Source organism: Mytilus galloprovincialis, chromosome 7 (genome assembly GCF_965363235.1).
Source record: "Mytilus galloprovincialis chromosome 7, xbMytGall1.hap1.1, whole genome shotgun sequence".
NCBI classification, from domain to species: domain Eukaryota; kingdom Metazoa; phylum Mollusca; class Bivalvia; order Mytilida; family Mytilidae; genus Mytilus; species Mytilus galloprovincialis.
This window is the reverse complement of record NC_134844.1, coordinates 43487532-43500186: the sequence shown is the minus strand read 5'-3', so window position 1 is coordinate 43500186 and position 12655 is coordinate 43487532. Positions and strand designations below refer to the sequence as shown.

Genomic DNA, 12655 nt, shown 5'->3' with positions numbered 1-12655 from the left:
GTACTGTTGAATGCCGTTTAAAACTTTTGCCTCTTGTTTGGCGATGAAAAGTTACAATATAAATAAAGACATTAAATAATTCGTCCTATTAGGAACATGTATATTGATCTACTGTTCCGAGATTCTGTACATATTAAAAATAAATTTGAACATTTTCATTGCAGATCGGTGTTCTCTTCGTGAACCAGAAGTGGTAGAGAAACTTCAATGGAAAATTTTACAGTCATTTATCCACCTTGTTAAAAAGACACATCCAAATGAACAGTTGAGGTTTGCTCGTTGTATGGACAAACTAACACAATTGAGGGAACTTACAGAGGTTAACTACAAAACAAACAAAAACCTAGAGAACTTCCAAAAGTCTATGATTCAGAATTATCCATTGTTGTATGAATGTGTTACATTTGAGGGATAACAGCTGACCGCACGATACGAGGCAAGAATTCTCGATTTTAAAGTATTGGTAGACATTTGGATTCAGAAAAATGATGATAGTTCACGTTTTAAGATGTCAGCTTTAGCTTCAGCTTCAGCTTTTAGTGCTTAATATTCTAATTCATCAAAACATGTATGTTCTTTATGGATTTTTTTTTTGTTTACAGGTAGTGTTTCATGATAGCCTTTTCTGTTCCTATCATAAGAGAATGTTCATAGTCAAATGAACCTAAACGTGTGAACGTCGTTAGGTCATAGGGAATACGTGTAAGCAATGTCGATTACAGTGCAATATACAGCTAGACATTGTCATCTAAATATCAGGAAAATATAAAAAAAATATTTTTGTTTGCTTTTAGATAAATGGCCCATAGGGTACATAATATGATATATTTCTTTATATATAAGTGTGTCGATTTGTTACGAGTGACTTATTTCAAACTTCTTGTGGCACATTAAGTTTAAATCTAGAGACAATTTGAATTTTTAAAATAGAAAATTTCTCTGTGACCTACTTTATACCAAGAATGCTGTGTAAATACCAATGGCATTGAAACTATATAATATTCTCCAAATATATCATTTGTAAACAATTTGATCCCAGTTAAGAATAAGAATTTCATATGAAGAAGTTTTCCTTCATTTTCACATTCATCGATCTCACAAAAAAAGAAAGGTAATAAATATATACAATTTATCTTTTTAAAATGTAGATATGTTATATAGTCTGAAGATAGAAATTGTAATATTGGAGCGTGGTTCCATTTTACGTATATATTTCTTCAGAATTATTGTACAGAGCCAATAGTGTCTCCTAAATGCGTGTTGGTTTGTTGTCGATTTCTTTTTCTTTTTCAAAATTGTATGTTTCCAAATGTAGTATAATTTCATTTGTGTTTTTATAGAACAAAGTATGTACACTGTTTTTGTTGTATTTTGCAAACAAAATTTGTTTTTGTATTTTTGTGTTTTGTTTTTGTTAATAAAAATGACCATTGTTACTGTATCGTTGTTTGTAATTACTACTATAAAGAGACATATGAATGCGTAAAGAATGATATTCCAGAAAAATGAAGTACTTTTGCCGGTTAAAGGTTAATATTTAATGGCTGTTGATTCGTTTTGAAAGTCCAACAATTATAGAGAAACCCTTGCATGATTTATAGTTCGTGCATGTGATAGAGTGGAATGGAAAGTTTCCCCATTTCCCCCATAAACAGAGATTAATACAATGACACAAGAAGAAATAGAGTTTTCACCCATTAGACCTTGTAATTGGTCGCTATGAGTTGGAATAAAATAACTTGCTACATACCATTAATGTGAAATTTTGGTATGACTACTGAAAAGACTTTTCATTTGACTATTGTTCAATATAGGAACTGGCATCACATGTTGGAACTTTTGGTACATCTTTTCCCCTCTGATATGCATTGTTTAAATATGGTCATATGATCAAATTCCTTTGCGTTGTTCAATTTTGCCATTATGATACAACGTAATTGTGTATTGTGTTGCACTGCACTTTTTACACAGGGTTGCATGTTACAGAGAGATAGCATAATAAGTTTTATCATGTCTCCAGTTTGATCAATCTAGTTCTATTGTTTTACAAGTGTTTCGTCATGTTCGTCTTACAAAACCTTGACTTGACCTTAGTATCGATGTATATTCATGATACTTGGTAATGAGCTTTAGTATCATAAAACGATGTTTACCGTTTCATCATAACCAGACTTTTGATCTAAAGGTGAAATAGTTCTCTTCATGAGACATTTTTATGTCAGGGTTGTTACAATTTCTCTTTTTTGACATAATCATTTGGTATTTTGTACATCGGGATCATTTCGAGAGAATATGTCGAGTACCATTGAAAACAATATATGGCGTTAACCTAATATGCAAGGTACGGTAAATGAAAGTTTCATTCTACCCAGTCCACCAAAAATTAATACATTGATAAAAGGATAAATATTTTTTTTCTCCTGAAAATATGTTTATTAATCTCTAGTGGTTATAATAATAGTAAACAAAACTTACTACAAGCAATGAATGTGAACTACTTGGGTAGACTGCTGACAAGTGTATGCATACTTTTGATTTGACTATTGGTTATTATAGGATCTGGCATCACGTGGTTTTAGGTCCAGTGAGTCCATGTTAACAACGGTATGGAAGAATCACACAGGTTCTAGAACTTGGGACTTTTGTCGCTTCTTTTTCACTGTGTTTTGCATTGTTTTAATGTGGTCATCATACGATCAGATTCATTTGTGTTGTCCAGATTTGTCATAAGTGATGCGACATGACTGTTTACTGTGTTGCATTGCACTATTTAAAATTATGGTTTGTGAGGCCCCTCATGGGGGGTCCTAGTAATCACATAATCACCATTTTTTTGCCAATATAATCACATAATCATTAAATATTTGCTTATCTTTAGTAATCAAATAATCATAAACTAAAAATACAGTCCTAGGTAATCAAATAATCATGAAATATTTGGCTTAATAATCAAATAATCATTAAAAAAACGGCCAAGTAATCACATAATCAAAAACCCCATGAGGGCCCTCGTTTGTTGTTAAAGAGAGATACTTGTGTGTCCTATTTGATCCAGCTTGACACATTGTTTAATATGAAGTGTTTCTCATCAGTGCCTTGTTAAAAAATCTTGACTTTGATATTTACTAATTGTACTTGGTATGATGTTTTCATACCGTAAGATGATGTTTTGCGATTTATAATACACGTTACAAGACCGTTGACTTAATTTATTCAAGGGTAAATAAATTCTTTTAATTTGTTGTCCAGGTCGTTACAATTCATCTTTTTGTCATAATCATTTGATATTTTGAATGATATTTTTAACATGAGAGGTCATATCGAGACAACATGTCGAGTGCCATTGAAGAGAATATTTTACCTTGATCTTAAATGCATGGTAGGGTAAATGAAAGTTTCATTTTCCCCGTATAACAAACAATTGGTACAATTTGACATGTGCTATAGTAGTCTCAGCTAGGTACCATGATACAATAATAAGTACATTTTCCCTCCGGCAAACCCGATAATCAATCACTAAGAGTTAAAATAAACAAAAAACTTGCTACAGACCGTGCACTGACTACCGTGAAATGCTTGATAAGACTACTTACAAATAAATGGAGACTTTGTATTTGATCAATAAAGAAACTGACAAAGTTTCATGTTACAGAGGGATAACATAATTATGTCAGTTCCATTATGTTTCCTGTTTGATTAAGCTGGACATATTGTTTAAGCAGTATATCTTCTGGTTCGATCTTCTCATGAAACATTGACTTTTACATATTGAAAAAGAAACTAAAAATATTCTTAATTGCTGCTTGCCCTACCTATACAGCAAATTTCTGCCTACTAAAAGTTTTATAGATTGTCAAGATTATACGGTGACACACAGTCTTTGTTTGCAAATGTTAATATGATGATAAAAAAAGTCGGGATAAACTAATAAAAAAGACAGGAGCGAATAGAGTGGAAAAGAAGAAGAAAAAAAGCAGGACAGATCGAGATACTAGCTTCAAAAATTTTTCATCACAGCCCTCGGTAAAAATAAACAGTAGCTCCCTTATTTTTCACTGAATAGACGATTTTCAGTGTCTAGTATTTGAGACAATATATATCTGAAAAAGTTATAATATACAATTCCTTGATATCAGTATGTTGAGATTTATTTAATATGATGATCATTACTTATATTAAATCAGAAATGGTTAGTATCCGTGGCGGATCCAGCCATTTTAAAAAGGGGGTTCCCAACCCAGGACAAAAAAGGGGGGTGTTCCAACCACATGTTCCCATTCAAATGCATTTGATCGTCCAAAAAAGGGGGGTTCCAACCCCCGGAACCCCCTCCCCTGGATCCGCCACTGAGCATATAGTAGATTACTGTGTGATTCAGGTAAAATTTTGCTAAAACAAATAATTGGCATTTGATAAACTATTGAAGGATTTACAACAAAACCACAACTGAATAGTTTTTTTAAGATATTCCTTAATCCCATTAGAAACTTTTTAAAATGATTCACTTTGGTAATAGGAAAGAACTAGAATATTTTGTACCATTCTTAAAATACCATTGTTAACGTCGGCACGTTTAACAGTTGTTTGAATTACAGACAACAGTTCCTGGATCCTAAATGTGTGTTCTTCGATTTGTGATACTTAATGATACCGGTTCTAAAGACATTTTTCTTTGTTTTTTCTATTGCCAATAATTAGACATTTTCAGATATTGTTTCATTTATATTTCAGTCGTCGTTATTCTTTATTCACCATTTTTATATTATTTGGTTTGTATCATCGATTTTTGTCTATTATTCTCTATACTGTAAACACAAAGTGATCATCGAAAGGGTGTATTTCTAAGCATAACCTTCTCAATTTTGGACACTCCGCAGTTTTTGAGTGTATTCTTTTTTGCTCATTTATCTCTTTCCGTTATATTTTAATAACCATTTTTTTCTCTCATATTTGTTCATTTTTAATTCCTTTTTTTTATATTCATTTTCCCATCCGGAAGCAGGACAAATCGCCCCACTGGCAAAACGCCCCACACCAAATCACCCCACTTTTTCACCAACTCGCCCCACTATTAAAAAAATTAAAAAAGTCGCCCCAACCTGGTTAACCAACAATTTTCCCCTGTCAACTCGCCCCACTTATTGAAAAAAGGGGAAAATCTACTTCTATATATGTAATTTTCAGGTCTACCAATTAGCCGCACTTAAATGAAAACTTATTTTGATTTTTGTAATCTACACAGAATACAAAAAAAAAAAAAAAACCGAAATTTATTAATCTTTTTTAACATTCTTAAAATATAATTGCAATTACATTTTTGTATCATTATTGGAGAATAACTTTATACTTGTAAGCTTAGTTATTTCTATAACAATTGAAAAGAAACCTGTTAATTGTATCATAATCATACTATTGATGCGTGATTAACATTTATATATAACTTTATTGCAAAAACAGAGTTTTTAACAGCAATTTGATTTTATAGCACTTCACTTTGGTGTTCAAAGGTATTGACGTGGGCAGGGACAAAGATATACAACGGGATTGCATCTTTTTTAAAAGTGGTTTATCTATTTGTCATGAGTGGGGCCAGTTGACAGATCGTATTTCAGCGGGATTTTAACCCTTTTCATAAGGGGAGCATGTTATCATAACTATTTGCAATGGGAGTTTACCCTTTTCATAAGTTGGTAAACAAGAGTGGGGCGTTTTTTTAGAAAGTGGGGCGAGTTTGTGAAAAAGTGGGGCGATTAGGTGTGGGGCGATTTGTCATGGATTCTTCCCATCCACTCTCCTTCGATCCTCGGGCAGTTACATGACAACGCGGACCTTCAAGAGAGCACCGTGCTTTAATTATCATTTGGCTGGTGTTTTCTCTGACGTTCGTGTTAGCGATAGTATCTAAAATAACACATGATAGTTAAAATTGAGAAGACATTGAGATGTTTACTATTTTTATTGAATATCCCGCCACAATCACTTTTCATTTGTTCGCCGAAACCTCGTTGTGGTTAGCTTCGCGGAAGAAACTCGCCCAAATTCAAAAAGAGGCTAAAAATTAAATTTGCGGGCAGGTTATCGTACTCAATGTTAGTCAACAAAAGAAGAAGCCTGTTGTTACATTTGAACTAGTTGTCACTTAAACATTTTTCTACAAGAAGTTTCAGGTAAAGCATTGTAATCGATTTTTGTCATGATTTTCCAACAAATATTCTTCATTTTGCCAAAATCGCGATGAAATATTTGCCGGTTAATTTACCCGGCCAAATTGAGACCGCCATCTTGAAAATTTTGTTTACGAACATGGAAAAATTCACGATAACACGGCTATTTAGCTTGAATCAACATACTTTAATATGAAGAAGTCAAACAGAGTCATATAGTTATATGAAAAAACTATTAAAATTATAAATGCGAGTGTAAATTAAATTGCTTCAATGTATTGCCATTGTTGGCGGCATGTACGCGAAGATCTGGGTCACCAAGTGCTTATAATAAAGATACAACTACATTTTGTTTATGACTTGTATCTGATGCGTGTTTTTCATAAAAAAGTGAAATTACATGTCTCACAGATTTTTTTTATTATGATGCATATTTAATTTCTGATTTCTGGTTAAAACATTACAAGTTGGATATTAAAGGGGGAACGTTGTTGGCGGTACAAAACGGCAAACTACTTCTCGAAATATCGATGTTATATGATCATGTCAGATATTTATTAATGAATTTCTGATCATTAATAAGAGCCTTATTTGAAAATAAATAAAAATCTTGTGTAGAATTAACATTAAAGAGTTGTTTTTATTTATTTTTTATTTCGAAATTTGCATTGCAAACATGCATTTATAGTTAACATTTCAACTATGAATTGCTCCAGTTGCCCAGTTGTGCAATAAAACATTTCTAGTTGCACTGGAACACATATTGTGACCATACTTTCAGATGCAAAAATGTGACAACTTTTAATCTATATTTAATTACATTTGCATAATATATGTAATTGAACAGATGTGTACAACGTGAGGACTTGATAATTAAAATACAGTGGTTTAATTTGTGTAGCATTTATGTACAGGTCTTCAATGTAAAGTGATTTGATTCCCTCTTTGAAAAAAATTTGCAAAAATAAATCTCAATCTATGGGTCACACAATGAGACTGTCTGATATAAAATTTCAAAAGGACTCCTAATAATTGGATGAATTAAGCTAGAAACAACCGGATGGCAGTGATTTTCCTAGTATTTAGGGGAAGGGCCTATGCAATTGGGAATAAAAGTTCCTGAAATGTTATTTATTTAGGGAAAATATATTATAGTTCATTTATACCGTGTGAGTTCGTGGTCTAATGGTTAAGACCGATGACTACAGTGCTGAAGGTCCAGAGTTCGATTCTCACTCGGGGTGCTAAAAATATCAGTACATCAGAAGGGTAATTTTCACCCTCTCACACACATCTCTGGTACCCAAACCGGAGTTTAAACTAGAATGGGTACTTTGGGGGCCTCGGTTGGTCAAAGTTGTCCCCTACTTTGACCTGGAGATCAATCTTCTGATATCTCTCTGGTTTGTCTGTTTCCACCGAGTGGCCCGGTGGTTCTCTCCGAGTACTTCGGCTTCCTCCACCATAATAACAGACTTCCCGGTGTCCTACACGCTCCCTTGGGCGGTGTTGGGTGGGGATTGTTCTGGTGGTGGGATAATATTGTAAAGGACACATCTCCATTAATCCTTGGGGAGTGTACATGGATCCGCTGTACCCTTGCAGTCAATCAAGGGGTGCGTCTTAATTGGCGGAATCTCAGTACATACGATGGCTCACAGCTCCAGTCGTGTGGAACATGGAAGTGGGGTTTGTAAGTGAAAATTTGGAAAAATTAGGTGCAAAATTCTGCATTCTGAGAAAGAATAACATGAATAAGTTATAATTGCATAAATTGTGAACAAAATTCAAGAGTTTTGTTAACAAAATACCACATTAGGAGACCAACAAAATCTTGTATACAATTGGGATTTTAGAGCTGAAAATTGGGAAAAAAAGAGCATATTTCTCTTTGGGACAGGGGCTCATATTTGGACCCAAATACATGTATGAGGGTTGATCACTGAGATGATCTCCATGTATAAGTACATTTAGTCAGGAAACTGTAGGTATTTTAAGGAAGGGGCATTAAGTGTTGGCCTTGCCTGTCCTGTCCTTCTGTACATCCCCTTAATTATTGTTTTCGTTCTGAGATTAGTGTGCCTTGACCAAATGTTATAAAACTTGTACACTATGCTTATATTAAGCGAAAAACATGGATCAAGTTTTAAATTTTTTGGGTCACTATGTCTATTCATGAGATATGCCTTGTAGGGCCAAATAAAAATATATATGTGGTTCCAGTTACCTGACCGAACCTAGTTTAAACCCCTCGACCCTAGATTTTTTTTAATAGTTTAAAAAATGTGTCCGGTGACCCCGCCAACCAACCAAGATGGCCGCCATGGCTAAAAATAGAACATAGGGGTAAAATGCAGTTTTTGGCTTATAACTCAAAAACCAAAGCATTTAGAGCAAATCTGACATGGGGTAAAATTGTTTATCAGGTCAAGATCTATCTGCTCAGAAATTTTCAGATGAATCGGACAACCCGTTGATGGGTTGCTGCCCCTGAATTGGTAATTTTATGGAAATTTTGCTGTTTTTGGTTATTATCTTGAATATTATTATAGATAGAGATAAACTGTAAACAGCAATAATGTTCAGCAAAGTAAGATTTACAAATAAGTCAACATGACCGAAATGGTCAGTTGACCCCTTAAGGAGTTGTTGCCCTTTATAGTCAATTTTTAACCATTTTTCGTAAATCTTAGTAATCTTTTACAAAAATCTTCTCCTCTGAAACTACTGGGCTAAATTAATCCAAACTTGGCCACAATCATCTTTGGGGTATGTAGTTCAAAAAATGTGTCCGGTGACCCGGCCATCCAACCAAGATGGCTGCCACGGCTAAATATAGGACATAGGGGTAAAATGCAGTTTTTGGCTTATAACTCAAAAATCAAAGCATTTAGAGCAAATCTGACATGGGGTAAAATTGTTTATCAGGTCAAGATCTATCTGCCCAGAAATTTTCAGATGAATCGGACAACTTGTTGATGGGTTGCTGCCCCTGAATTGGTAATTTTATGGAAATTTTGCTGTTTTTGGTTATTATCTTGAATATTATTATAGATAGAGATAAACTGTAAACAGCAATAATGTTCAGCAAAGTTAGATTTACAAATAAGTCAACATGACCGAAATGGTCAGTTGACCCCTTAAGGAGTTATTGCCCTTTATAGTCAATTTTTAACCATTTTTCGTAAATCTTAGTGATCTTTTACAAAAATCTTCTCCTCTGAAACTACTGGGCTAAATTAATCCAAACTTGGCCACAATCATCTTTGGGGTATGTAGTTTAAAAAATGTGTCCGGTGACCCGGCCATCCAACCAAGATGGCTGCCATGGCTAAATATAGGACATAGGGGTAAAATGCAGTTTTTGGCTTATAACTCAAAAATCAAAGCATTTAGAGCAAATCTGACGGAGTGAAATTGTTTATCATGTCAAGATCTATCTGCCCTGAAATTTTCAGATGGATCCGACAACTGGTTGTTGGGTTGCTGCCCCATAATTGGTAATTTTAAGAAAATTTTGACGTTTTTTGTTATTATCTTGAATATTATTATAGATAGAGATAAACTGTAAACAGCAATAATGTACAGCAAAGTAAGACCTAAAGATAAGTCAAACATGACAAAAATGGTCAGTTGACCCCCTAAGGAGTTATTGTCCTTTATAGTCAATTTTTAACAATTTTCATAAAATTTGTAAATTTTTACTAACATTTTCCACTGAAACTACTGGGCCAAGATCATTATAGATAGAGATAATTGTAAGGAGCAAGAATGTTCAGTAAAGTAAGATGTACAAACACATCACCATCACCTAAACACAATTTTGTCATGAATCCATCTGCTTCCTTTGTTTAATATTCACATATACCAAGGTGAGCGACACAGGCTCTTTAGAGCCTCTAGTTTGTAATGTTGAATTCTCTCTTATTATAAGTAATAGGATAACTATATTTGGTATGTGCGTACTTTGCAAGGTCCTCATGCCCGTCAGACAGTTTTCACTTGACCTCGACCTCATTTCATGGATCAGTGCATAGATGCCAACCATTACGATTTTTCCGTAGTTTTTCCGATTTTGCGATTAAAACTACGCTATTACTGTCAAAGTCGAATAGTTACGGATTCCCAATCATCGACGTTCAATTTTGTAAAACACGGATTTTTATCATTACTTTTCCGTCCTGGTCCAGTATTTAGGAAACGCCAATGTAATGCTTCCGGTTTCTCGGGAGTTATCAACCTATTGTTGGGTAACTAACTGACTTCCGAAGAGGCAAACTTGCATTTTATTAAGGGAAAACGGTAGTATTACATTTTCCCAGCATTAGGTTGGCCTTTTGTGTACCCAAGACAGGTGAAGGAAGTCAACTTATGAGCGCTGTGATTGGATGTAAGGGTACAATATATTTTTTATTTATCTATGAATAACTGCAGTTTGTATATTTACAATATAAATTTTAAAACCTATTGAAATATTTTCTAGAGAATTATTCGAAAAGGCTTCCAAAATTTCATAAATTTGGTGCAAAATGACGGTGGGCATGGATAACATAAACCAGCTCCGTTGGAAATTGGTCATGATACTATTTGGCTTCAATTTTTGGAAAATGACGCAGTCATTGTTCCATAACTGCCGACCTGAACTTCATTACATTGCTCTGCCTACCGCGCTTGGTTTCGTATTTCCTATTTTCCAAACAAACTGGAATCTGCTTGTGTTATCATTATGCATCATTGTGTAGTATTAAACCAGCCAGGACCCAGTTTACTCTGGTTTTTGCTTGTATTCCACTACACTCGAACAAAGTGTTGTAGTTTGACGGGAACCAGTTTTAGAATTTGTAAACTACAAAACGTAATCGGTTATTGTTCATTCCGTTTTGGTGTTTCATACCGACTTATATGGTTTGAATAAGCTTAAGACCATTCAAACATTAATGTGATAGGTATATTAAAGATTGTTTTACAAAAGGATTGAACTGTTTTACTTTCAAAGTCGTACTATAGGGATATCTGTCATATACGGATTTCCACTCTCACCGGTTAATTTCTTCTTTTACACGTGCTTTGGAAACTTCCTGTTTAATCGCAAGTTTTAAAATTGTTTTTGAGTGAATTAAACTTATTTTAACAATCATGAAGCGTTCCAGAATCATTTTAAAGCAATTTCTTCTTCTCTTTGATGATGGAAAATAGGTTTTCTCAAGAAAATACCGCAAACGATCGCAGAGGAATTGAAACGTACAAGTCAAGTCGGCACCTGGTTAAATTTGCATCTAGTCAAATCGGCACCTATTCGACGTCAATTCGGCATCCAATAATATTTGATATAATATTTTCTATTCAATTAATTAATTACTGTTACCAAGTACATAGTGAATATGTTGTTGTGTATTTTGGTAAACCACGAAACGAAAGTGAATATGTAGTATATAAAGGTAAACAACGAAGCCCTTACCAAAGCTGTTGTTTTAACAATTAGACAATTTGTGTAATTGTAAAAACAAGTCAATTATTAAAATAAAATGGAAAACTACGAGTCCCTTTCAATAAATCAAACTTTCATGCCAAATAATTAGCAAATTTAAGGTGTTTGTTTTTCAGTAAAGTTTAAACAGCATTAAGGCAGCAACCATTTGATTTTCTGGGGGGGCTATGGTTTTTTTTGGAAAAAAAAGTTTGTTTCCAGTTTTTGGATAAATACATTGTTTTTCGCCGCAGGCAGGCGAAAAAAAAGTTTGCACAGAAAAAAAAAACCATAGCCCCCCCCCCCCAGAAAATCAAATGGTTGCTGCCTAAACCAACAATCCTGTAAAATGCTCAACTGGTTAAAATAATGCAGAAAAATACACAATATCTCATGTATTAGTCCAAATAATTATGACGTCTGGCAAGGCTATTTTATTATTTTTCTGGGACGCCTTCCTACGACGTTCAGGTGCCAATTTAACTAGGTGCCAGTTTGACTAGAATTCTTTGACAAATGTTTGAAACTATCTGAGTTTCATTAGACCTTTGATAGCAGTAACAAAAAGATTATTTACTTAATATTTTGTGGGAGAAGGGGGTTCAGACTGTGTGGCATCAGGTCTGTTTGTGCCCAATACATTTTCGCACCCTACACGTTCGCACATTCACACTCTACTCATTCACGCCCAATTTTAATTCAAATTCAAGTTGAATAATTGGATAATTATGGTTGTTGTTTTAAATTGCTTTGGTGTAAATACTGAATGTATTTATAGCTTGGTATGAGTAAAACATTGAAGATTTTAAAGGAAAAAACACAAAAGATAATTGTTTTTAACAGCTTGGTCCCATTGATCTGAAACAACGAAACAATAAAACATAGAAACCAAAATATAGCAATCCACTAATATAACCAAAACATGATAAAATTTATTCAACACGCAGAAACAAACATAGTCAGAATCTCACTTCATTTTGAAACAAGTCAATGAAACAAGTTATAGCAATACACTAACCAAAAC

General features: G+C 33.9%; 2 protein-coding genes across 51 annotated transcripts in view; both read left to right on the top strand.

Annotated features, from left to right (window-relative positions):
• Window positions 1–1436, top strand: part of LOC143084200 (uncharacterized) — a 38747-nt gene extending 37311 nt beyond the window's left edge. Inside the window, exon 15 of the mRNA XM_076260611.1 lies at window positions 165–1436. Coding sequence (XP_076116726.1) covers window positions 165–415 — 251 coding nt within the window. The 3' untranslated portion in view covers window positions 416–1436. The remainder of the gene's footprint in view (window positions 1–164) is intronic.
• Window positions 1437–6021: 4585 nt separating this feature from the next.
• LOC143083055 (uncharacterized) overlaps window positions 6022–12655 on the top strand; it is a 174971-nt gene continuing 168337 nt past the window's right edge. For 43 of the 50 annotated variants that reach the window (XM_076259203.1, XM_076259204.1, XM_076259240.1 and 40 more), the window contains exon 1: window positions 6023–6167. The gene's annotated coding sequence lies outside the window, so the exon portion shown is untranslated. Of the gene's footprint in view, window positions 6168–12655 lie in introns of all 50 variants that reach the window. The other 7 variants (XM_076259200.1, XM_076259201.1, XM_076259196.1 and 4 more) reach the window with 1 other exon arrangement.